At 41.8% G+C, this 27,718-nt stretch overlaps 1 protein-coding gene across 6 annotated transcripts in view; it reads left to right on the top strand.

Moving 5' to 3' along the window:
* LRIG2 (leucine rich repeats and immunoglobulin like domains 2) overlaps window positions 1–27,709 on the top strand; it is an 84,956-nt gene extending 57,247 nt beyond the window's left edge. For all 6 annotated transcript variants that reach the window (XM_089917768.1, XM_089917792.1, XM_089917786.1 and 3 more), the window contains one exon: window positions 2,366–27,709. In XM_089917768.1, the coding sequence (XP_089773894.1) occupies window positions 2,366–2,592 (227 nt within the window). In that variant the 3' untranslated portion in view covers window positions 2,593–27,709. The remainder of the gene's footprint in view (window positions 1–2,365) is intronic.
* Window positions 27,710–27,718: the final 9 nt, after the last annotated feature.

The raw sequence follows: 27,718 nt of genomic DNA, 5'->3' as shown, positions 1-27,718 counted from the left end.
TTTCACTTTCACCTACTTGAGTTTTCCTTCTGTCATAAAGGTAGCACTCTCATTTGACAGAAGCAAACAAGTTGGTATAATGGAGTAATTAGCTACTATTAATTGATATAAACTAGAACCAAAGATTTTTAGAGATTAGATTTAGAAAGAAGTCTGGATCTGTAGGATGAAAACAGCTTTTGTGGGAGTAACAAGATCTTACTTCTAAAGATTCAGAAGCCATGTAGAAAAAGTTTCTATAAAGAAGTTTCATACAGGCACTACTTTTTTCTTCCATGTTTATTTAAATAATGGAGACTTGAAATGCTAAGGATATAATGATTTGGGCATAATTTGATGAAGATTTTCACTGAGAAGATTTAAAAATGTTTTATTTGGTTGCTGTTCTATCAGGTAAATGTTGAATGTCAGTATCACTTGGCAGGTATTTGCTTTCATCTGTGAAGTATTACAGTCAGGGCCATAATTGGGAAAGCAGTTTGGGGATAGTAGCCCAGGAAAAGAAACACATGTTATATTGTGCCGATGAGGCATTTGAAACAACCCAGTCAATAAAGCAAAGCAAAACAAAACAAAACTCTTTCTAGACCGTGAAGGGCACTACTGAGCATGTCTTCCTGTCCATCCAGGCTTTTTATCCACTGTCACCCTCCTGTCAGCCTGAAATGAAAGAGCACTGGAAATAGGGTGGGGCTTTGCACCGCTGGTTTACAGTGGAAGACATTGTATAGTGGTGCTTCCAGGGATGGTTCTGGCTGGAGTGAATGAAATGACATGGACTTTTAAGATGTGCTCTCTTGTTCTTAGTTAAGAGACCACCTCTAAAGTTTTCTAAAGAGGGTACAGGTCAGAGAAAAATATCCTGTTATTGAAGTTAGTCTCTTGTCTTTAAAATTCTGTGTCCATGAAAGAAAGGCACCAACACTAAATCCATTTCCCCGTGTCCTAGAAGAGATACACACACACAAAATAACTTTAAGTAGAACTAAAAATGCAGTATCTTTCCCCAACTTTAGGGATGTCTTAATCGTTAATCTGGTCTGTAAGTGAGGAAATCAGCAAATGAGAGTGCTTTGGTGCATTGCTTGTTCCTTAGCTCGGGTGCTCTAGCTCCTTGCTACTCAAAGTGTGGTCTATCAGCATCAGTATTACCTAGGAGCTTGTTAGAAATGCAGAGCATGGGTCCCACCCCAGACCTAGTGAACCAGAGTCTATATTTTAACACAGTCTCCAGGTTATTTGTATGAATATTAAAGCTTGAGAAAAACCCTGCTCTAGCTTACTTTGCACATGGGTTTTATTTTTATTTCTGAGTGTTTGTTTCTAGAATGTTTGGCTAGCTTTTCCCAAAATACATCCCCATGAAGTTAATATAACTTTCAGTAAATGTTCTCTGGGGAAAGAGCCCACCACTGCAGTAAATAATAATGAGAAATGCATATTTTTGAAGCCAAAGTACAGATAACCTGATTTAAAATACCAGCTTTTGGTTATTATTTTGTTGTTAGAGTTATTGGCTTGCTAGAAGCTGGAGGGGAATGGTTGTTTATTTTTAAAATGATTTTTTAAAATAAATTTATTTATTGTATGTATTTTATATTTGGCTGCGTTGGGTCTTTGTTGCTGCTCTCAGGCTTTCTCTAGTTGCGGCGAGCAGGGGCCACTCTTCGTTGTGTTGTGCCGGCTTCTCATTGTGGTGGCTTCTCTCGTTGCAGAGCACGGGCTCTAGGCATGCGGGCTTCGGTAGTTGTGGCACGTGGGCTCTAGAGTGCAGGCTCCGTAGTTGTGGCGCATGGGCTTAGTTGCTCCGCGGCATGTGGGATCTTCCTGGACCAGGGCTCAAACCCATGTCCCCTGCATTGGCAGGCGGATTCTTAACCACTGTGCCACCAGGGAAGCCCAAAATGATTTTTTTTAAGATAAGCATTTAATTGTTATTTAAAGATACAATGACTGCACTGAATCAATAATTTTACTTATGTATTGTGCAACTTTCATTACTATATGGATACTAATTCTCTTTTAGTCTGTTTCCACGTGTCTAAAGAGTTTTAAGTTTTATAGCAGTAGAAACACGAGTAATAGGTGAAAGCAGATGGCACAGCATGGTTTCAGTAATTAATTGGTAAAGTTGTTGAGTAGAAGTGTTTGAAAGACCATGGTTTCAGTTTTTGTTTTGTTTTCTTTTTTTTGTTTTTGCTAAGAAAATGGCAAGTATACATTTTATCTTAACGTCCTTATTCAGGAATACTGGGTTATTTCTTATTATTTCTTTGAAGACTTGGGTAGAAGAAAATTAAGTTTTAGAAAATTAATTTTATACTTCCATTCACCACTGATAATTATTACTGTCTCTCGTTCTCAGAACCCTTGCAGCGGCCTCTGTGGAACATAAGCAAAGAACCAGGTATGCCTCATCCTCCTTTATCGCAGCAGTCAGTCTTTGAGTCACCACAACTCCATCAAAACGAGGGCCTGGCAGAGAGTGATCCAGACTGTTCCACTTCCCCCATGCCCTGTCACAGGTTACACGACCACACTTTTGATTTTAGTAGGACTCGGAACATTCAAGATGGCAGTGAGGGCACATGAAACTCACTCCAGAATGAAATCTGGGCAGACTCAAATTAGTTGATTTTGTATTTACTACCTCAGAGTTTGGAAGAAACCCCAAAGTCAGCATTTGCTTTGCTCTTTGTCTACAATTACATCTGACCACATCAAGGGGGCCCAGACATTTGTTTGGGCTTATACTTGACGAAAAAAGGGTAATGGCTGACAGAAATGGGTACATCTAATAGAATATGTGCAACACAGGAGGAGGAAGATAGAGGACAGAGTGCTGTCTTATGGTTCTACTGGGATGTGCCCAGGTGCTCATTGCCTGTTAGGGAGAGTCTCATTGCTGCTTAACACCCTGGATTGTCTCAACCTACCGAATGATCCTGAGTAAACAACGCTGTTCTATTTTGCCTTCCAAGGAACAAAAATAACTTTGGAGCCCCCCGGGAAGTGTGCCTGGGATTCTGCAGTGGTTTTAATCCTATAGTTGAGAGTGGGGCTTTGATATTCAAGGTCTTCGACAAGAATCCTAGACTTGACCAACTACTGCTAGGTCGAGTGTTTTGTATTCTTGTGAATCTCTCTCTTTCTCTCTCTCTCTCTCTCTCTCTCTCTTTTTTTTTTTTTTTTTTTTTGGTCCCTGTCACCCAGGGATCTCACTGTATATATATGTGCATTTATAAATAATTTTCGTATTCATTGGTCATATGTGTTGCAATGTAAATATTTTTGATACGCCAAAATTATATATAATATTCAGTTATAATATTGACAGCTGCTTCTCAGACCACAGATTTTGTACAACTTGGTTTAGTGAATCCAAAGACTTTGTTTAAAGTTTTAAATACGTATTTGTTAAGAAGTATAAGTATAGAAGCAGGGTACCTAGTAATTGTGTACACACAAACACAATCTTGGTGTAATTAACCACTTTCTTTATGCCTAAAGATTTGTACAGCTAATCATTTGTCATCTGTTTACAAGTGCCAGGTAATATAATCTTTCAAAATATAATCTTTCAAAAAGGCTTTTTCAAACGACTAGCAGTCTTGTCATTGTTATATGCACATAGATAAAGGAAAACTTGTTTGGGGAATATCTTCCTTCAGCAAAGTACTTAGTTGATGAGGAAACCAAAGATTGCTTTTTTTCTGTGTGTGTGTGTGTGTGTGTGTTTTTTAAAATAATATCTCTTCTACCAATGCACAGTATGTCTTAAGAAGGGAAGACTGCTTTTGGGAGTAGAAGAACGTGCAGAAATTCTTATACTGTAAAGCTTTAGAGTGGTCCTTGTTTTGTACAAGTGATTTTTTTTTTTGCGGTACACGGGCCTCTCAACTGTTGTGTCCTCTCCTGCTGCGGAGCACAGGCTCCGGATGCGCAGGCTCAGCAGCCATGGCCCACGGGCCCAGCCGCTCCGCGGCATGTGGGACCTTCCCAGACCGGGGCACGAACCCGTGTCCCCTGCATTAGCAGGCGGACTCTCAACCACTGTGCCATCAGGGAAGCCCTGTACAAGTGATTATTTAAGCCAAAAAGTTTTCTTGAATTTCTGATAGCAAAAAGTTTTATGTAAACAAAAGACTTAGTGCTCTAATAAAGTGTAATGGACTAAAGCTCTTCTTTCTTTCTGCTTTCAGAAAAAAAAGGCTGTTGGATTCTATCCTCTAAACTTAGTGAGGACTAGTTACATACTAGATGACTTCAACCACTTAAATGAAAATAATCTATTTCTAAGTCATTGTGCATTTCAAGGGTTTTAAACTCACATAATTTCTCAGCTCTTTGCCAGGAAGTTTAGCTGAATTTCATACTGTTTTTCAATCCTAAATTTTTCTCCCATAGGCAGCAGCACTTTTCTAGCTGTTTTATGCCATCATGCATTTGTCTTTTTCCTTTTTAAATTGTCAGCCTCTCTTCATTTTCACTTTGAACTCCTTAAGTATCACTATTTTCTTCTCCCTTCAATTTCTGATTCATCTTCTTACTTTACTAGGTTGTAGTATAATTTGTACTGGACTGACTTAGAATCACGAAACCTGATTTAGTTCCTAGCTCTGCTGCTTACTAGTTGTGTCATCAAGGGCAAGTCCCTTTACATCTCAGCCTGACTTTCTCATTTATGAAATGAGGGCATTTTACTAGATGCTTTAAAGCCCTTTCCAGCTGTAACATTCTGTGAATCTGTGATCCCTCCTGGAATCAAGGAAGATTATCTACTCTAATAAAAAGCTGCTTTCGTGAAATATTTTTTAGAGTAGAACAGGAGTGATGCTGCTTACTCTGACTTGAGCCAGATTTATTTCCTCTCTAGCAGGAGTAATGCTATAAGAAATCCTCATAAGGAGAAGAAATATTCAGCTTCTAAAACAGTGTCAGTAAACATAAAGAATCTTGAGTAGATTGAGAACCACCCATTGCCCTCCAGAACACCAGGTCTGAATGCTAGTATTACAATACACCAGAGTATCAGAATCAGTTGAGAAGTGTGCCACAACTAATTTGTAACTAGTTTGTGACTCACCTTTCTAAGGTATTCAAGGTCATCTCTCTAATTATAGTACTCTGACATTCTGATGGACTTTATTTAGTGAAAAAAGTGGAGTTAGAACAAGGCTGCAAGTGAGCATCAGCTGTTACGTGTGAGAGGACAAAAAACAGGCTGCAAACCAGTGCTCTAGAAAACTTAAAATACATGATTGCTGCCTCTGCTTTAGCAGTGGTCTTTCTACTGCCAGTGGTGTCAGGCTTGTCTCCCGAATAGCCAGGTTCTCTGTCAACTCGGATGGTTGAGATATCCTCCCAGGTATTGCTAGCTTTCCTAAATAACTAAAAAACTTGCCTGAAAAACTAGTCAGGAATTTGTTTAAATGTGAATAGCCTATCCCTGGTCTTAAAAAATAGTAAATTTCATAAATTCTAATTATAGGAGTTGGAATTCCTGAAATTTTCCAGTATTGCATATGTAGAGCATATAGCAAATGCTCTACTATAAACTGGATTAGTGGCTCATCTGTGTTTCTTCCCATCAGTGTAATGTCTGCCTGCCACCAGTTTAATCAAAAATGTTGCAAAAGCAAGGCAAACTAAAATGCTGAGAGAAATATTGTCCCAGTTACCACTTCATATCAGTAGGGATACATAAATTCTCTTAATTTGTTTGTGCCCCTCTTAGACTGATTCTGTAAGTATACCTGGAAGAAGAAATAATATTGTGCTTGTACTCCAAGTCTTCCTGCCACAGTCTATGCCTGACCCGTTGGCTGCCTGTCACTCAGTAGCCTCTAAAGTGCTTTCCCTAGATGTTAGTTAATCTGTAGGATAGGAAATACCAGAAACCCAGCCCAGTGTGCCATTCCCTCTAATGTGCCATCTTAGAATGCTTTAAATGTGTATTTTCTCTGTAAGGTAACTTTCATATTTAAAAACAGTTGCCTTCACATTGCCCATTGGCAGGTTGTAAAAGAAACATTAAGATGTTAAGCAACTTAGACTCTGTTATCCATTTTCCTAAGAAAAGGGAGAGATGATAAAAGTCTTTAGTTACTTAAAGGGTTGTCATATGAAACAAAGATTAGATTCACTCTTTTTATTCCAGCGGACAGGGGTCATATCAGTGGGGAAGAAGTTACAGGGAGATGTAGTACACGCTTGCCAATAATTCTATATAAGCTAACACTCTAACAATTAGATTTGTCTGACAATTGGAATAATCAGCCTTTCATGGAAAAAGTATATACAGAAGCTAAATAATCATCTGTTAATAGCATTGAAGAAATTTCTGCATTGAAATCAAATATGGGGAAGATGACTTTCAGCTCTCTTTCAATCTTATCATTGGAAATCTTCAGAAGCAAGACAGGCTTAAAACTTTGTCTTTCAGAATTCTTTATATACAGTAAGTGTGGAACACTTAAAAAGATTTTTTTTTTTAAACTAAAAGATTATGTTCTTTGATTGACAAAAGGAGCCAGTTTTGTGTTAATGGCTGAAAACATGAAACTCTGGGCTTATTCTTCTGAGAAAATCTATAAGGTTCCTAACCCAAATGGTATGACCATAAGAAAAACTTTTAAAGCCTATAATGTATTATAACCTTCCCTTTTACTCTTTAATTTTTATTCCTGTTTCTTTGTATCAGTGGGACTCCATTTGGAATGGGGTTGGAATTGTGATGTTCACGTTTATACCCAGTATTTTACCCGAGTGTGTTATGGCATCTTCTTATCATTTTAATATCCACAGAAATGCCAAATGGGTAATGGAGTATCCGAGGTAAATTGGCTGTCATTTTATGCTACAGCCTCCATTTCTTACTTTGCTTCTTGATGCAGATTACTGAAGTAATTGTGAAACAGTTGGACCTTAGAAAGTTGAGCTAAGATTTTTAGGCAACCTGTAAGTAATGATTCATTTTTCTCTTACGTGGTCTATTTCCCAGTTCACTGTGGCAGATGTTTTTCCCTCTTCTAATTTAAAACATTTTTGTTTGGAGTACAATCTAAGCCAACATCAGTTAGCCTTAATTTTCTTCCTTCCTTCCCCCCTTCCTCCCTTCCTCCTCGTTTGTTGACAAAAATAACATGTTCTGAATTGAGATATGTTATAAGCTTCTCTTAACAAAACAACACCTGAAAGCCCACAAATCATCTGGAGGTTTTGTGGGTAGTAAGGGGTAGGGGTGTGTGTGTGTGTGTGTGCGTGCATGCGTGGGTGAGGAGTAATATTGGGACCTGCTCCTTCAAGGTTGTGTGTTTGAGTGTTTCTTAACAATCCTAATAATCTCCACCAATAGGTGGGGTGAAGGTGAATAAAAAGCTTGATTTGAGCCTGTTTTCAAATGTAAGGAGTAGACTGATCTTCTGTCAACTCTGTCTTTAAAGAGAAATTGATCATCGGGGGGTCAAGTGCTCTTGGAATATCTTTTGGCTACTTAAAGTGGCCACCTGATCCATTGAGAGACTACTTCTACCCTCTACTTTCCCCCTGTTCTCCCTTTTACCCCTATCAGAGGATGTCAGTCTGAGCAGCCCTGGTACTAGATGTACCTAAAGAGAGTTATAAGCCAAGTTGTTGTGTTCAGTGTGGCCATTTCTAGTGTCTATTTATATTTTCTCACACATGAGAATGTATATTTTATAAAGCATGTGTTTGTCTGCTTGTTTGTCTACTGTAATATGTCTTCAATAAAGCTAAAATACATTATGATTTTCTGGTCTTCTCTTGCCTAAAGGACAGGAATGAAATGGTTCATTTTTAAGTTTGTGATCCTTTTGAGAGGGTCTCCAAATAGCTGTGCAAGTTAAAATGGGAAAGAGTTGCCCTTCTCTAGTTCCTGCCGTGTTTAAGAGTCACACACACAGCCTCGAGCCTGCCACTGGTGCACCCTGCAATGTGAGCTGCTCCAGGCAGGCACTGTGCACTCTCTTCTTTCTCCTTCATGCTACCCACCAGGGTGCTGTACACTTGGCAGGATGAAAACAAACACACCTAATGGTTTGTTAGAAAACAAGAGTGCTTTCTGCACCGAGAAGAATTTGAAGGCAGTGTTTCTAATCTGGTAAATCTTTAACAAGATATTTGAAGAATGTCAGTATTCTGGTCAGCTTCCTCACTGTACCATGTTAGGGGCTATTTCCTTTGAGTCTGTCAGCTCTTTGAAGGCTGAGCTGACAATACTGATCCCATCGTCACCTGTGCTGTACTTTATTCTTTATGAGGCACATCCCACAGACATTATTTTATTTGACTCTCGCAGCACTCTTAAGATGTAGATTGGGCAGAGGATTTTAATCTCCACTTTTTGTAGTTAACAAAAGTGGCTCAGTTAGATTATCACCTACACAATGTCAAAAAGCTTTTAAAGCCCGAATTTGAATGCAGAATTTCTGACTCATATTCAGGATTTTTCCCACTGTGATACCTTCCAGTTCTGAACAGAGTATTATGTCTCCAGTCTCTATAAACATTGGAATAAAAGCCTCTGGACATTGATCACTTTCAATATGGTGAAAGTCTGGACTGGAATGTATACTGGAAGTTGATTTTTACTTTATTCCCGACTATCGTTTTCTTATTAGGTGGAATGAAGGAAAATGCCATGGTTTTATCATATTTTTTGTTTTGAAATGAGATGTACTAGGGCCCCAGTAGTAGGGTCCTGCTGAGTTATGAAAGATATTTATTCGCACTCCGCTATTTAGAAGCTTGTAACCTAGTGCTGAAGTTGTCTGTGCTGCAGGACCAGTTGCCATGGACCATTACTTTTGTAAAATATAATAAGAATGAATTTCTAGAAAAATAAAGGACACAAAATAAAAGTGTAAAGTTTTTGTTATAGATTTAACATATAAAACTATTCTGTCAAACTGCTGTTAAAGTTTCTAAGTGCTTATTCTGTGCTTTGTCATGGACTAGTAGCAAAGAATTGGCAGATAGGCAAGATCTGCAGGCCACTTTTGGAGTAGCACTACTGCAACCATGTAGTAACACGGTTATGTGTCATGATGGGGGTTGGTCTTGCTCATTTCTGGAGGTTCCCTTTAAACTTGCTGGTTTGCAGTGGTTGAAACGGAGAACTAGGCTTCTGTCTAGAGTCTTCCCTGACTAGAAGTAACAATTACAACACCTTTCAGCTCAGCTACCTCCCCCTGGTCTAAAGCTCCTCACTTGTGTGGTAGAGTCCTTTGTAGATGCTGCTTGTGTTCCAGTCCTGTTGTCTGTCTTGACAGTGCTTTCAGGACGGACTGCCCGTGACTTTTCTTATAGGGGAAATTCTGTCACGAGATAGGCTAAGGAAAGCAGAAGTACAAGGGTGGTCATACTGGGAAGGAGATGGTTTGATGCTCCGGGGGTCTGATGTGGACTTGTGTAATCAAGGCTCTGTTGGGGATGTTCCATCTGCCACCTCTGCTGCTTTGTTCAGCCAATCAAGAAATCTTGAAATCTCTAGGAATCTCAAAGGATCTCAAAGTTTGGTCACTTTGTTTATTTAGTTCGCAGGCCATCGTCAAGGCCAGTTGCCAGAGCTCTTTGACAAAAAGAGACAAGTAGGAAGCATTAATCACAATTATTGCCAGGAACAAATAATGAAAAATTAGCAAATACATTCTGCCTACCCCTTCCAGGTATTGTTAAGCACTTTACATACTCAGCACTTTATCTTTACAACAGTGGTTTGAGGGAGGTGGTCTTATTCCCATTTTACAGATGTTGAAACAAGCAACTTGGCCAAAATCACATAATTAGCAGGCAATAGAACCAGGAGTTGAAATTATGCTTTATGATTCCAAAGCACAGGTTCTTTCCCCATGTCAAAGAAAGGAAGAAATGTGAGCTTTCATCAAGGCCCTACTTTGTCATTTAGTCTTTGTTATGGGCTGAACTCCGTGTCCCTCAAATTCCAGGCCCCTCAAATCGAAGCCCTGATGTCCGGTACCTCAGAATGTGACTGTATAAGATCATTAAAGGGAATTAAATTAAAATGAGGTCTTTAGGGTTGGCCCTAATCTAATATGACCAGTGTCATCATAAGAAGAAGGAAATTTGAGCATCAGACCTGCATATGCACAGAAGAAAGACCATGTGCGAGAAGGACACAGCGAGAAAGCAGCCATCTGCAGGCCAATGAGAGGACTCAGAAGAAATCAGAGATGCTGACACATTGACTTTGGACTTCCAGACTTCAGAACTGTGAAAAAATAAGTTTCTTTCATTTAAGCCATGCAGTCTGTGGTATTTTGTTACAGTAGCCTGAGCAAACTAAATACAGCCTTCCAATAACCCAGACAGGTTGGCAGAATTTTCTCATAACTCAGGCTAAATGAGTTGCTTACAGTCACATGATCTGAAGCCCATAGTCTTTCACTGAGCTGCTGCTGCTTCTCTGACCCCAGTCAATGCTTTGTATACTGAAATGCACTGTAGAGAAACTGGAAATGAAACTGATGAACACACTGGCTGGCACGCTTGCAATTCTGAAGCGCCACACATCCCCAGCCACACAGCGGTTCAAACAAAAGGGACTGTAGCACTGCACGATGCTTTGCCAGAACACAAAAAACTGACACGTGTTTACAGCATAAATGATTGTAAGTTGAGTGCATCTGGGAACAAAGAAGCAAAGTATTTGGAGCATTCAAGAGTAAGTGCTTTTAAGCTTATATTTTATTCTCTCCCAAGGAGAAGCCGACTTTTTAAATCAACAAGTACAACCCCATATGTGGAATGAGTGGCTGCTCTTGAGTCATATGCCAGATCAAATAGTTTAACTGTGTGTTCCTTTTAAATGTTCCACCAAAGCCTTTGTGAATTCCTCTCGCTCAAAAACATTAGGCACCCACCAGAGGGCTGACAGCAGAAGCAAGAAGAACTACAATCCTGCAGCCTGTGGAACAAAAACTACATTCACAGAAAGATAGACAAGATGAAAAGGCAGAGGGCTATGGACCAGATCAAGGAACAAGATAAAACCCCAGAAAAACAACTAAATGAAGTGGAGATAGGCAACCTTCCAGAAAAAGAATTCAGAATAATGACAGTAAACATGATCCAGGACCTCGGAAAAAGAATGGAGGCAAAGATCGAGAAGGTGCAAGAAATGTTTAACAAAGACCTAGAAGAATTAAAGAACAAACAAACAGAGATGAACAATACAATAACTGAAATGAAAGATACACTAGAAAGAATAGCAGAATAACTGAGGCAGAAGAACAGATAAGTGACCTGGAAGACAGAATGGTGGAATTCACTGCTGTGGAACAGAATAAAGAAAAAAGAATGAAAAGAAATGAAGACAGCCTAAGAGAACTCTGGGAAAACATTAAACGCAGCCACAGTCACATTATAGGGGTCCCAGAAGGAGAAGAGAGAGAGAAAGGACTCGAGAAAATATTTGAAGAGATTATAGTCGAAAACTTCCCTAACATGGGAAAGGAAATGGCCACCCAAGTCCAGGAAGTGTAGAGAGTCCCATACAGCATAAACCCAAGGAGAAACACACCAAGACACATAGTAATCAAATTGGAAAAAAATTAAAGACAAAAATTACTGAAAGCAACAAGGGAAAAACGACAAATAACTTACAAGGGAACTCCCATAAGGTTAACAGCTGATTTCTCAGCAGAAACTCTACAAGCCAGAAGTGAGTGGCATGGCACATTTAAAGTGATGAAAGGGAAGAAGCTACAACCAAGATTACTCTATCCAGCAAGGATCTCATTCAGATTTGATGGAGAAATCAAAAGCTTTACAGACAAGCAAAAGCTAAGAGAATTCAGCACCACCAAACCAGCTCTACAACAAATGCTAAAGGAACTTCTCTAAGTACGAAACACAGGAGAAGAAAAGGACCTACAAAAACAAACCCAAAACAATTAAGAAAATGCTCATAGTAACATACATATCGATAATTACCTTAAACATGAATGGATTAAATGCTCCAACCAAAACACACAGGCTTGCTGAATGGATACAAAAACAAGACCCATATATATGCTGTCTACAAGAGACCCACTTCAGACCTAGGGACACATACAGACTCAAAGTGAGGGGATGGAAAAAGATATTCCATGCAAATGGAAATCAAAAGAAAGCTGGAGTAGCAATACTCATATCAGATAAAATAGACTTTAAAATAAAGAATGATACAAGAGACAAGGAAGGACACTACATAATGGTCAAGGGATCAATCCAAGAAGAAGATGTAACAATTATAAACATATATGCACCCAACGTAGGAGCACCTCAATACATAAGGCCACTGCTAACAGCTCTAAAGGAGGAAGTCAACAGTAACACGATAATAGTGGGGGACTTTAACACCTCACTTACACCAATGGACAGATCATCCAAACAGAAAATTAATAAGGAAACAGAAGCTTTAAATGACACAATAGACCAGATACATTTAATTGATATTTATAGGACATTCCATCCAAAAAGAACAGATTACACTTTCTTCTCAAGTGTGCACAGAAAATTCTCCAGGATAGATCACATCTTGGGTCACAAATCGAGCCTCAGTAAATTTAAGACAATTGAAATCATATCAAGCATCTTTTCTGACCACAACGCTATGAGATTAGAAATCAATTACAGGGAAAAAAACGTAAAGAACACAAGCACATGGAGGCGAAACAATACGTTACTAAATAACCAAGAGATCACTGAAGAAATCAAAGAGGAAGTCAAAAAATACTTAGAAACAAATGACAATGAAAACACGATGATTGAAAACCTATGGGATGCAGCAAAGGCAGTTCTAAGAGGGAAGTTTATAGCAATACAAGCTTACCTCAAGAAACAAGCAAAATCTCAATCTAATGTTACACCTAAGGGAACTAGAGAAAGAAGAACAAACAAAACCCAAAGTTAGCAGAAGGAAAGAAGTCATAAAGACACTGCAGAAATACAAAGCATCCTAAGAGATTACTACAAGCAACTCTATGCCTATAAAATGGACAACCTAGAAGAAATGGACAAATTCTTAGAAAAGTGTACCCTTCCAAGACTGAACCAGGAAGAAATAGAAAATATGAACAGACCAATCACAAGTAATGCAAGTGAAACTGTGATTAAAAACCTTCCAACAAACAAAAGTCCAGGACCAGGTGGCTTCACAGGTGAATTCTATCAAACATTTAGAGAAGAACTAACACCTGTCCTTCTCAAACTCTTCCAAAAAATTGCAGAGGAAGGAAAACTCCCAGACTTATTCTCTGAGGCCACCGTCACCCTGATACCAAATCAGACAAAGATACTACAAAAAAATAAAATTACAGACCAATATCACTGATGAATTTAGATGCAAAAATCGTCAACAAAATACTAGCAAACAGAATCCAACAACACATTAAAAGGATCAAAGTGGGATTTATCTCAGGGATGCAAGCATTCTTCAGTATATGCAAATCAATGTGATACACCATATTAACAAATTGAAGACTGAAAACCATATGATCATCTCAATAGATGCAGAAAAAGCTTTTGACAAAATTCAACACCCATTAATGATAAAAACTCTCCAGAAAGTGGGCAAAGAAGGAACCTACCTCAACATAATAAAGGCCATATACGACAAACCCACAGCAAACATCATTCTCAATGGTGAAAAACTGAAAGCATTTCCTCTAAGATCAGGAACAAGACAAGGATGTCCACTCTCACCACTCTTTTTCAACATAGTTTTGAAGTCCTAGCCATGGCAATCAGAGAAGAAAAAGAAATAAAAGGAATACAAATTGGAAAAGAAGAAGTAAAACTGTCACTGTTTGCAGATGACATGACACTATACATAGAGAATCCTAACGATGCCACAAGAAAACTACTGGAGCTAATCAATGAATTTGGTAAAGTTGCAGGATACAAAATTAATCACAGAAATCTCTTACATTCCTATACACAAATGATGAAAAATCTGAAAGAGAAATTAAGGAAACACTCCCATTTACCACTGCAACAAAAAGAATAGAATACTTAGGAATAAACCTACTTAGGGAGACAAAAGACCTGTATGCAGAAAACTATAAGACACTGATGAAAGAAATTAAAGATGATACCAACAGATGGAGAGATATACCATGTTCTTGGATTGGAAGAATCAAAATTGTGAAAATGACTATACTACCCAAAGCAATCTACAGATTCAGTGCAATCCCTATCAAATTACCAATGGCATTTTTTACAGAACTAGAACAAAAAATCTTAAAATTTGTATGGAGACACAAAAGATCCCGAGTAGCCAAAGCAGTCTTGAGGGAAAAAAGCGGAGTGGGAGGGATCAGACTCCCTGACTTCAGACTATACTACAAAGCTACAGTAATCAAGACAATATGGTACTGGCACAAAAACAGAAATACGGATCAATGGAACAGGATAGAAAACCCAGAGATAAACCCACACACCTATGGTCAACTAATCTATGACAAGGGAGGCAAGGATATACAGTGGAGAAAAGACAGTGTCTTCAGTAAGTGGTGCTGGGAAAACTGGACAGCTACATGTTAAAGAATGAAATTAGAACACTCCCTAACACCATACACAAAAATAAACTCAAAATGGATTCGAGACCTAAATGTAAGACCGGACACTATAAAACTCTTAGAGGAAAATATAGGAAGAACACTCTGACATAAATCACAGCAAGATATTTTTTGATCCACCTCCTAGAGTAATGGAAATAAAAACAAAAATAAACAAATGGGACCTAATGAAACTTCAAAGGTGTTGCAAAGCAAAGGAAACTACAAACAAGACGAAAAGACAGCCCTCAGAATGAGAGAAAGTATTTGCAAACGAATCAAGGGACAAAGGATTAATCTCCAAAATATATAAATAGTCATGCAGCTCAGTATTAAAGAAACAAACAACCCAATCCAAAAATGGGCAGAAGACCTAAATAGACATTTCTCCAAAGAAGACATACAGATGGCCAAGAAGCACATGAAAAGCTGCTCAACATCACTAATTATTAGAGAAATGCAAATCAAAACTGCAATGAGGTATCACCTCACACCAGTTAGAATGGGCATCATCAGAAAATCTACAAACCACAAATGCTGGAGAGAGTGTGGAGAAAAGGGAACCCTCTTGCACTGTTGGTGGGAATGTAAATTGATACAGCCACTATGGAGAACAGTATGGAGGTTCCTTAAAAAACTAAAAATAGAATTACCATATGATCCAGCAATCCCACTACCGGGCATATACCCAGAGAAAACGATAATTCAAAAAGACCCATGCACCCCAATGTTTATTGCAGCACTATTTACAATAGCCAGGTCATGGAGGCAACCTAAATGCCCATCGACAGACGAATGGATAAAGAAGATGTGGTACATATATACAATGGAATATTACTCAGCCATATATAGGAATGAAATTGGGTCTTTTGTAGAAATGTGGATGGACCTAGAGACTGTCATACTGAGTTAAGTAAAGCTGAAAGAGAAAAACAAATATCGTATATTAACGCATATATGTGGAACCTAGAAAATGATACAGATGAACCGGTTTGTAGGGCAGAAATTGAGACACAGATGTAGAGAACAAACTTATGGACACCAAGGGGGGAAAGTGGCGGGGAGTGGGGGTGGTATTGTGATGAATTTGGAGAGTGGGATTGACATGTCTACACTGATGTATATAAAATGGATAACTAATAAGAACCTGCTCTATAAAAAAATAAATATTATAAAAAATACAAAAACCAAAACAATAGGCATGTGGTTAAGGTCAGCAGTGATAGAGGGTAGCTTGAATTATTATTCTTCTGGGCAAGTTCCAGAGACAGATGCATGAGTATATGTTCCATGCCACAAATAGCTAGTGCAGAGAAGAAATACAGTTGTCATCAAACAGTGAATTATTGCTGCTTCCACGGCCCTGTTCTTTATACAAGTAACCTGGGGCTGGTTCAGGGACCACACCGATGAGCTCTGACTGAAAAAAGAACTTAAGATTCAAGTGTGTAAATGTTCATTGCAGCTCTATTTACAATAACCAGGACATGGAAGCAACCTAAGTGTCCATCGACAGATGAATGGATAAAGAAGATGTGGCACATATATACAATGGAATATTACTCAGCTGTAAAAAGAAACGAAATTGAGTTATCTGTAGTGAGGTGGATGGACCTAGAGTCTGTCATACAGAGTGAAGTAAGTCAGAAAGAGAAAAACAAAAATCTGTATGCTAACACACATATATATGGAATCTAAAAAAAAAAAAAAAAAGGTTCTGAAGAACCTAGTGGCAAGACAGGAATAAAGACACAGACGTAGAGAATGGACTTGAGGACACGGGGAGGGGGAAGGGTAAGCTGGGACAAAGTGAGAAAGTGGCATGGACATATATACACTACCAAATGTAAAATAGCTAGTGGGAAGCAGCCGCATGGCACAGGGAGATCAGCTCGGTGCTTTGTGACCACCTAGAGGGGTGGGAGGGAGACGCAAGAGGGAGGGGATATGGGGATATATGTTTATATGTATAGCTGATTCACTTTGTTATACACCAGAAACTGACACAACATTGTAAAGCAATTATACTCCAATAAAGATGTTAAAAAAGATTCAAGTGTGTAATGTTGAGAACTTTTGACTTTTGGAGAAGCACAAAATCACAATAAGTTCCAGATTTGGGGAAAAAGCAATGCATCATGTTGGCAGGAGTTTGGCATCCTGGGCCCCACTCCTCCAGAGCACCAGTTTTCTCTGACACCTTAGTCACCTGTCTTACCTCTGAGTATGTACCATTTCCTGAAGGCCCTTTGAGCTGGAAAGACTTTAATACCCAGTGAGGCAAGTAGTTTGAAAACTACCTCCTCGTCTTCCCCTGTTGAATGTCTTGGTGTTTCTTCCTTTGGGCAGTCTTAATTTAGAGAAGGCCCTAAGAACTGGCTGGGTATATTTCTTCCCTCCAGGAAAGGGATTCTATACAGAGAAATTCCAATTTACAGAGGTAGCTGGTTCATTTTCCCCAGAAGTCCTTCATTGTGTCTAATTCAAGTTCTAGCATATGTAAGATCTGTTAGTGAAATGGTTACTGGGGGTAGTGAAAGAATTTAAGAATGGCATAGAATTTCTTCTGTAGCTCTTGAAGGCAGAGTGGGCTTTTAGAATACCTTTGGTTTAAAAAGCAAGCCTGTTTTCTTTCTGTCCCCACTAAACCTCCGGTCCTGAATGTTTTCTTCCATATTGATCATCCTACTCTTCCCCCACCCATCCAGTAAGAAAGTTTGGGCAGAAGAAGCAAGAAACTAAGCTCCTAAGTCCCGCATCTGCCATCCATGGTGGAAATGCCCTCTTTCAAGCTAGGCCGTGTCTGTGGTTTTCTGTAGAGACAGCTGACTAGTATATGAGGATTCCCTATGAACAGCCAAAATTTGAGTTTCCCTGGGCCCTGCATTTACTATGTGGTTTTTAAGTCACTGATTTGGACTTTGATGTAGAACAGAGCTGTTCCAATCCTACCTTCACCTCTTAACAAGTTGTAAAAGCTTAAGCCAGTTCCTTGTACCTCGTTCTCCTTTTCTGTAAAGTGGAAAGAATCATGCCTACCTTATACGGTTGTTGGGAGGAGCTAATGCATTTAAAGTTCTAAGCACGATGCCCAGCACAGCTCAACAAACTTTCACTATTGGCTATTGTTATGGGCACTCAGAAAGGAGCCCTCCTCTCCGCTCCCTTCCCCTCTTCTCCATTCTATTCCCCTCCCCTTCCCATCCCATCCCATCCCATCTGGAACAGCTCAAGATGGGGAGTGTCCCCAAAGAGTCATTTCAGGGGTATCCCTGGAGATTTGGTTTCCTAGCTGGATTTTATTTAGAAACAAGATACAATCTCCTGAAACTGATTAAATGAAAAGTGCCTTCAGCTAGGAACCAGTTGGACTGGGATTCTGATCAGCTCTGCCACTCAGAGCTGTGATCTTGGGAAGTCGCTTAACTGCTGGGTCTTGATGTCATCTGCCAAGGGAGCATTTGGACTGTCATCAGATTCTCTCAGGGTCCCTTCCAGCTCTGAAATACTGTAATTTTTCTGGGTGAAGAGACCATCCTCACCACTGTCCCTATTGTGCCTTTGTTTCTTCCAATTTTTGTTTAGTTGTTGTTCTTCTCTCTCCCAGGAGGAAACTCACTTTATCAGAGAATAATAATTACAACACTTGCATGGGATTTTTTAGGGGACAAAGAGCCTGTCTAGCTTCAATGAAAGGGATGAAGTGGGAAACAAAATCAAAAGAAGTCTTTTTGTTTAATTGAGAAACTTTGAGCCTCCCAGAAAGCGTATTGTGTGAACTGACCTCCAGTGAGCATTATTTCTGAATGAGGGTCATCCCTGGTCTACAAATTCCACCTTAAAGTGTAGTCCTAATGCCTGTGTAAGAATTCTTGCAACAATCTGTGGCAAACTGAATTGTTTTTCAGAATATTCTCTTCAGTACTTAATACATTGACTTCATGCCAAGAGAGATGGTGACCTTGGGAAAACTGGAAGCAGAGCACTTGAGTTCAAACCTTGGCTACTTCACTTACAGGAAAATTACTCACCTTCTTTTAGCCTCCATTTCTTTCTCTGCAAGGCAGCAATGATAATAATACTCATCTCAGGATCTCACATCGAGATTGCTGTGAACACCAAGCGGAATTGTTTCTACCGGGGAGAAGCAAATTTCAGTTTTAGTAAATCTAACTTACTTGAGAGTATAGGTGAAGGAAATGACAGCTTCACTTCCTCTGGGCTCTTTGGCCAGTCAGTGGACTGCAGTTTATCCATGAGAAACAGCTGTAGCTTTTTAATGGATTCTAGTTTTCCCCAGGTTCCTCAGGGTTTACCCTGAGTTTGAATTGTCCTTGGTGGGAAGAGGGACCAGCAGCTGCTTGCAGGCAAAGACGTGTTGTCACCCCTGTGGGTATTCCAGGGATACTGCACATAGTGCCATCTTTAAGCAGCATAAACTAGGACGCTTTGATGGACAATGAGACCTTGAATATTTTATGTATCTTGTTTTCCAATTATACTTGAGTTCAGTAAGCTCAGTAGTAGGAAACTAAATTGCAGGTCTGGCAAAAGATTGAAGAGAAAAACCTAAAGTAAGAGGGTTTAAAAAAAAACTCCTTGCTCAGTTTGAGAGCTTCGGTTTACTTTTCTTGATATTTTTCTGCTACCATCTGGCTTGGATTTTCTTCAGGCAAAAATAACTCTGTGCTGATTTTGAAGTATTGGCTTATCTTTGATGCCTTTGTAGACTCACCCAGCTACTTCTGAATAAATGGCCCACGATAAATGTGTGTTCATGCTCAGTGTAGGTTAGCTGATTCCAGAAATGTAAGCAGAATCAGCAAAGTCTCCCCAAGAGGAGGACTTATCCACTGAAAAACCATTTTCCCAAGCTAGCCAGAGAGTCTGAACTTCAGGGTAGGAGAGGAGGAGCAGGTGGTTGGGGTCTGGGCTGCAGGGCGAACTGGAGGGTTTTCTTGGCGTGTTTGCTCTTCGGGTCTAGAATTTACAGTATGTGAGAAACAGTGACATTCTCACACTGGTCCCTAGCCATGGAGGAAACCCTGTCCGGTGAGAAGCTGAGACATTTCAGCTCCTGACTCAGCAGACGACAGGGGGCCTGGTGAAGGGACTGATGGGCTTCTCTTACTGGTCCTCTGCCGTTTTCTTGCCTTTTAGTCCTTTTAACATCTCTTTTCCGCGTTTCGCCCTGCAGAGGCAAATTTTGAAACGTACCTACCCAGTCGTTTGAGCTAGAGCTGGCCTCTAGGTGGCGCTTCAGCACAGAGAATGGCAGTGGCTGGCGTCACCTCGGGCCAACATTTCTCAGGGATATTCATTATATAAGGCGATTCATGGGAATCGGGCTCCTCGGGTTGCACAAGAGAGGGGAGACCTGGCCTTTGTCACGTTCAGGCTACAACCTTGAGGAGATCACGGGTGGCAGGGGTCCGCAAAAGCGCCTAGCTCCCAGCAGCATCACACAGGTTTAGGTTCCTGCCACGCAGAGCCCAGAGTAGCTTGGCCTGGGCAGCAAGGTTTGGGCTTGGCCGGCTGGGAGAGTGAGCCCAGGGCTTCAGGCTTTGTCCCCTCACATCCAGGGGGCCTTGCCCAGTTTCCCAGACCCAGACGGAGCACTTAGCTTGGTCAGCTGCCTGCGCAAGTTCTCCAGACATGGCAGACAGTTCCTGGGTTATGGCCCTCCCCTCCTCCCCGCATACCTCATTCTCACCCTCTGCTGTTTACAAAGCACTTTCCCCTGTGTGATCTCATTTGCTGTTCCCAGACTCCCAGGGAGGAGGGACAGGGTGGGGCCGTCCCTTGGTTTCCAGAGCCTATTGTAAGGACCCTTTTCCCTGTCTGTCTCTACCAGCAAATAGTGAGTTCCTTGGGGGCAACTACTGAATTCAACTTAGTGGTTTCAGGGTTTAGCAGTGGTGCTTGGCACAGAGAGGCGCTCAGAATTGTTTAATGAATGAAAAAACATCTACAGATGAAGAAACCAAATCAAGGGACAGTACGTGGTAGAGTCCAGTCTAGAGGTTAGGGCTTCAGGCTTCTAGGACCAGTGACATTGCTGCAGTGGGTACTAATTACATCATATTTTTTTTCCAGTCAAAAATATGGATTGCTATTACAGGGACCCATGCAGATCTGTCTCCACGTCTGGCATTCAAGAACATGAACATTGTAAGCTGGGTCAGGCACTGGGGCCCCAGTCTGCTATCTGTCAAGGGGACACCAGGAGATGTGGGTGGGTCTGGGGGAGTGGCTGGCCTTTGTGAGGACTTCCTTAAAAGTAGGAGGGCATGTTAGGCACTCTGAGCTTCTCATCTACCAAAACCCTTCTGTCGGGAATTCCCTGGTGGTCCAGTGGTTAGGCCTCCATGCTCTCACTGCCAAGGGCCAGGATTCAATCCCTGGTTGGGGAACCAAGAGCCCACAAGGCACACAGTGTGCCCCCAAAAACAAAACAAAACAAAAAAGCCCTTCTGTCTTTGATAGACTATCTTGGGATCAAAAGCTCCATCCAGTTATTATCCACCCCCATCCCCCCACCACTCCAATCTATGAATTAACACTTTCTTTGTTGTTAAATGTACATATTTCAGGTACTTTAGGACTCTGCAATGAGACCACATGAGTTCAAGTCCTGGCTCCATCACTTCCTAGCTGCTGGCCTTGAGCAAGCCATTTAAGCTCTCTGTGACTCTATTTCTCATCTTTGGAATGATGAGAATAAAATATTTAATTCATAGCATTATGGTGGGGATTCAGAGAGTTAATATATATAAAACACTTTAAACAGTCCCTGGTAATAATTAAAGGCTAGAGAGTATTCTGTTGATCTCTCTTAATTGTATTCCGGATTTGAGACTGGTTTGTGTTCACCGTATGGGGACTCTTCGTGATTTTGTAGAATTCCCTGGAATTCCTGCGTTCTAGCTGCCAGGCTCTCAATTTGCTCCCACTCAGTTAAAGCTCTTTTGAGATCTCAAGAAGAGAGAAAGTAACTTGAAATGCATTTTTCTGCTGATCGGAGCAGTGACATTATCTTTGTCTCCACAGAGCCTCCCCTGGTGGCTCCCGTTGCAGTTCAAGGGCTTTCTTCTCCACAGTGGTGCTCGCCACATAGCACATAGTAGGTGTTTAATCAGCACTTATGGAAGGAGGAAAGGAAGGAGTATACCGTACAGAGGATAACATTAGTACAGAGTAGTTTATATGGACAAGGTCCCTATGGAATTGAAACTTGTGCCCTAAGACCTACTGACTAAGCATGAAAATCACCAAGGAAATGTGATCAGCTTGGAGGAGAAGGAGGGGGCAGAGGAGAGAGAAGAAACCGGAGCAGCCTGCTACCTGACTGAAGATATCAGTGTTTCCAATGATGATGGTTCCATTTGTTCAGGCCAAATTGAAAACCTTGCCGCTGCTGAGGGACATCAAAGGCATCTCCAATTGCTCTTTGCCCCAGAGATTCATCTTTCTAGGGGTAGTTTGTCATTTGTCTTGTAGCCGCTCAGGTGCTCTTCTTTATGGCTAGAGCCTAGCCAGCTCACCAGACACTTCTTTGGGTTTTGGCAGGAGAAAGAGATGGGAGGTGGTCTCTTTCCTGTGCTCCAGGACAGTTCTTAGTTGAAGCCCTTCTGACCTTGGCAATCTTATTCTAATTCTTATGCCAAATTAGACTTCTAATAGAGCCTCTCCCACAGCCCGGATCCTCCAGCCTAAAAGACTTGGAATAGATAGGCTGTAACTAGAGACTAGTTTAAGGTTCCATAGAGAGTTGAAATTGAAACTCAACAGAGCTTTTCTAGTAAACACATTAGCTATTTAATCAACTAGGTCATTGATGGTAAGTAGAACTGTCTCAACTGGCATGCCAACTTTGATTGATGGATAATACCTGCCTGGGGAACAGTGTTGAGAAGGATTCTGAATCTACATCATCACATCTGGGGCTTAGGAGCAAGTGCTGTGATCAGTCAACAGTGTCTGTCATAGATGTGGGAAAGGGGAGTAGCCCCAAGAGGGGTAGATATTTACCTGCTAAAGTTGCTAATGAGAAGAGGAGGCTGTTTATTTGGAAGTTGGGAAAACAAAAATGTTTGAATGGCCACCCATGCTCATGTAAGTAAATCAAGACGGGCCTTGAGAAATTCAACGTTGGGGGAAAATGAGGTACCAGCTCAAGAAGGAAGGCAAAGAAGGAATAGTGGTGGTGATAGACTAGTGTTCTAGTTCCACGTCGCTGTAGGACCTTTACAGTATTCAAAAACAGCCAGATGGAGAGAGGGCAGCCATGACAGCCTTAGGTGGTTGTTCTGAGTTGGAGTTCAAGACCTGGGCAGACCCCAGAATAGAGAGTCAAGTCATTGATAAGCAGGTGGAATATCATAGAGAGTGTTTCCCAAGCTGACTTCCGTGAATCACTTAGTATCCATGAGATGTTTTCAGTATTTTGCCCTGAAAAACAGACAATGGTGGGGAGACGATGTTCCACAGTGTTCAAGTTTGGGAAACCCTCTGTCAAAAATGTTCAAGAAAGCCAATTGTAGCCCAGGGTGGCTCTTGGCCAGAGGGGGTTATGGAAGAGAAATGCAATAAGCTATAAAAGCAAAAATGTGGCCTGTGTGATCTCATTTGCTGTTCACAGACATAGTAAAAGCAAAAATGTGCTGAAAGGCCTTGAATGACAGGCTGAGGAGTTAGGGTTTGATTGGTAGACATGGAGGATTGTAGGCTGGAGATGTAATGCAGTCAGAGTTGGGGTTAGGAAAATGTTGATGCCATGAAGGAGAGATTGAAGAGAGGAGAGATCGAAGGGCAGAAGATTATCTGGGAAGCTGTTATATGGTCCAAGCAAGAGGTATTAACAGCCTAAACTAGGGCAGCAGCAGTGGGAATGGAAAGAAAGGGCCAAAATCAAAAGCCATCTCACCAGTAGTATTGTTGGGACCAGGCTGACTTCAAGCAGCACTCAAGGTCATGAAGGTTGTGCTGAAGGACACCAAATAGCCCTGCTCTACAACTCTGAGAACAAAGCCCTCAGGGTTGGAGGTAGATTGCTGAGATAGAGTGTTTGATTAGACAGAAAGTATAACTTCTCACCTCTAGGGCTGATTAAACCCTGGGAGAGCATCAAGGGCATTAGCATTATTCTTCTGGAGCTCTCTCACAGGCGAGCGGCCATCTGCCCTGGGCCCCTAAGGTGCATGATCACTGCAAACTCCTTTTGCTCCATGAGTCTGTGATTTTAATTTAGCACATGAATATTGGAGAGGGCCTTAGAGCATAGGTAGTCAGTGGCTTTCCAACCTGACTGAACATCAAGATTCTCCAAGGAGCTCATTAAAATGCAGATTCTCGGTCTCCCTTTCCAGACTTGGATTCATGCCAGAATCTGGGAATCTGCATTTTATGATGTCTTGAAGTGATTTGGATGCATAGTCAAAGTTAGGAATTATTTAGTCCCTTCTCTTCATTTTGTAGGTGAGTAAGCTGAGGCCCAGATTGGAGCAAGGATATGCCCAAGGCCCCAGGCCCTTGCACCAAGGCACCAGTTAGTGGCAGGGCTGGACTAGTACTCCATGCTCAAGGCTCCTCCTGTGTATTGTGAACTAGTACTTGGTCCCATTGCTAGTCTCTAGGCTGAGGGTTACACAGTGATTCAAAGTTCAGAAACCTTCTCCTATCACCTCCCTGCACTGTGAGACCCTCCAGGAGATGTGTTGCTTGAGTCTAGGATATACACAGAAGAGTGCTGAGGGCAAAAATAATAACAATAATAGTAGCTAACATTTACTGTGTGCCAGGCATTGTTCTAAGCACTTTGTATGTAGAACTCTTTGTTTTTTTTAATTTTTATTTTGCGGTACGCGGGCCTCTCACTGTTGTGGCCTCTCCCGTTGCGGAGCACAGGTTCTGGACGCGCAGGCTCAGCAGCCATGGCTCACGGGCCTAGCCGCTCCGCGGCATGTGGGATCTTCCCGGACCGGGGCACGAACCTGTGTCCCCTGCATCGGCAGGCAGACTCTCAACCACTGCGCCACCAGGGAAGCCCTGTAGAACTCTTTTAATCCTCACAATAACCACATGGGTCAATATTATCCCCATTTTACAAAAGAGGAAACTGAGGCATAGTGAGGTTAAGAGGGCAAGAAGCTGCTTTCTTTTTTCTTTTTTTTTTGGCTGCATTGGGTCTTCATTGCTGTGCATGGGCTTTGTGGTGAGCGGCGGGGCTGCTCTTCGTTGCAGTGCGCGGACTTCTCATTGCAGTGGCTTCTCTTGTTGTGGAGCACGGGCTCTAGGCGTGCGAGCTTCAGTAGTTGCAGCATGCGGGCTCAGTAGTTGTGGCACGCGGGCCCTAGAGCGCACGGCCTTCAGTAGTTGCGGTGCGTGGGCTCAGTAGTTGCAGCACGTGGGCTCTAGGGCATGTGGGCTTCAGTAGTTGTGGCTTGTGGGCTCTAGTAGTTGTGGAACACGGGCTTAGTTGCTCTGTGGAATGTGGGATATTCCTGGAGCAGGGATTGAACCTGTGTCCTCTGTATTGGCAGGCAAATTCTTAACCACTGTGCCACCAGGGTGATCCCAAGGAGCTGGTTTCACTATGTTCTGTTCAGGTGACTGTTTTCCTTTGCCTTGGGGGTGCTCCTAGCCCCTACTTCTTTTATTTCACACTCAGAGCTGGCCCCTTCGCCTGCCTCCTTACCCCCAGGGAGCCATTCAGCACAGTGCTGGGGGAATTTGGCTACAGTGTTGCCCTCAGTGCCAGGCTCTGCTATGGGCCTCCCTTTACTGAGGGGCTGCAGTCAGAGAGCCAAGCCATCAGGAGTGTTTAAGCAGCTGGCAGCATGCCCTGGCCACCAGCCCTGCCAGTAAGCCTGGAAGGGGCCTGCACGTCAGCTGGGCAGGCAGTGGGGAGAGGCTGCTTCTCCTGACAGCCCCAACTTGTGCTTAGATGGGCAGGCATATATCCAGGGAATTCATTCATCCGTGCAGGAGGAGGGGCCAGAGCAGAGGTGTAGAGTTGTGTGTGGTGCCTTAAATGAGCTTTAATTGCCGCTGATACATGGCCTCAGAACTGCTGTTGAAGCATTGTCTAACTCTGTTACTCAAGGCCCTTGTGTTAGGACTCACTTGATAAAAGTTCCTCTTGGGCTTAGTGAACAAAGTTTATCTCATTTGGAGTTGGGAAAACAAAGATGGTTTTCTAAATCTAGATGGACCTTGCAGGTCCTGGTGGTGAGTTCTCTTGGCTGTGTTTTTATTTTTGCAGTGGCTGCTAGGAAGCTCAGGTTTCTGTCTGTTGCTTAAGTGAACACTGCATCTGATTTTGAGTTCTTGATGAAATTAACTTCCCCTCTCTAGTTTTCATGGTTATTAATCTCAATCAATTTTAATTTGCCATGTTTCTAACTACAATATATGAAAGTATCAGTTTCATTGCCTCTTATCCGTTAATCTGACTTTTTTAATAGCTTATTTTTGGTTGCTATTTAATTTTTATATCTTTGCTGAACTTTTTTTCATGTTATTTTCTTCTGTAAACTTTTGTGCTTTATGTCCTGTCCTCATTAATCTAAGTGATATTAGTGCTTACTTGCGATCTGTATAATTTCTTTAAATATTAAAATTACCCTTGTGTTGTAAAAAAATTTTTCTTTAAATTGCCCAGTAGTGTGTGTGCTTTTATTTTAAGCTGCCTCAAATAGTTTACCAGAAATAAGCAGGGCAGAAAATGAATGAATGATTTAAATTTCTTGTTTTTGTACCACAGTGAGTGTTTATGGAGCAGTCTTTTTGACATTCCACTTTATCTGCATTTGGTTTCTGGTGATAAGAGCAATAGCACTGATTGAGTGGTTATTATGTGCTGGACACTGTTCTGTACATGTTAACTTATTTCATAACAATATTATGAGGTAGGTATTATTATTATCCCCATTTTACAGATAAGAAAACTGAGGCCCGGATTAAACAACCTGCAGTGCTCACACAGCTAGCAAATGATAGAGCCAGGATTCAAACCTAAAGCCTTGAAGACTGTGCAGCAGTGGTTCTTAATCAAGGGGTTATTTTACTCCCCGGGGGACATAGGAAATGCTTGGAAACATTTTTGGTTGTCACAACTGGGGAACTGCTCACTACTACATAGTAAATAGAGGCCAGGGAAGCTGCTAAACATTCTGCACTGCACAGGGCAAAGAATGATCTGGCTCAGATGTCAATAGTGCCAAGTTTGAGAAACCCGTGTAGACCACCCATTATATCATCTCTTTAGGATTCCCGAAAGCTCTTTTACCTGGTTCTCCATCTTTGATCTGCCTGCGCAACTGAAATGCCTCACAATGGGGTGGGCTGCTGTATCCACAGTGGCCCATCCCACGGAGGGGAGCACAGGCGTCCTGAGAGCACACCCTGGCTCTTGGGGAGCCTAAAGGGTAGAAACCTCATGAGAAAAGAGTGCTGAATGCCAAAAGCACAAGGCTTTAGGTCCATTGTCATTGCTGGTCCCAAGAGGGGCAGAGGCTGCGGAAGGAGCTTGTGGGTTTATTACCTTAGGGAGGAGTGCCCCCTCCCCTGACAGGAACCAGCCAGAAAGCCCCAGGTCACTGAAGCACCAAAGAGAGTGCTTCACATGCCCCACATACCTGCTTCTCCCTCTGCTCCTGGCCCCCAGGCACTAACCCCACATCTTACCCCATCCGGCCCTCCTAGAGCAGATCCTTCTTACCCCCTCCATCTCATCTAGATACTGACCCAGCCGCCACTGGAAGCTTCCTGGGGTGGGATGAGTCCTGTTTCCCTTGAACCCTCACACTAGCTCACTGCAGGTCCCTCGTGGGGAAGTCTCAGTTGCATCCTTCCAGAGGACACAGCAGGAAGAATGCTCCTAATCCTGTCAGCTCGGGCATCACTTTTGGAAGGCGGTCCTGTTGTGGAAAGAACACTGCACAAGGAATTGGCAGACCTAGGCTGGTGGATCTGTGTACTCAGGGGCCTGGCATGGGAGTCGGTGCGAGCCTGAGTTACATTTGTCTCCTCCACGGTGCCTGGCATGGGGCTTTGCGTGGGGCTGGCTGTCAACAGTTACTTTTTGGGTGGAATAAATGCATCACTGCTCTGCTCTGCTCTCTGATCTGGACAGA

This window comes from Delphinapterus leucas, chromosome 1 (assembly GCF_059928025.1).
Source record: "Delphinapterus leucas isolate spDelLeu-1000000601 "Yukka" chromosome 1, BTC_Dleu_Yukka2, whole genome shotgun sequence".
NCBI lineage: Eukaryota > Metazoa > Chordata > Mammalia > Artiodactyla > Monodontidae > Delphinapterus > Delphinapterus leucas.
The sequence above is the reverse complement of the archived record's forward strand: the minus strand, read 5'-3'. Positions and strand labels throughout refer to the sequence as shown.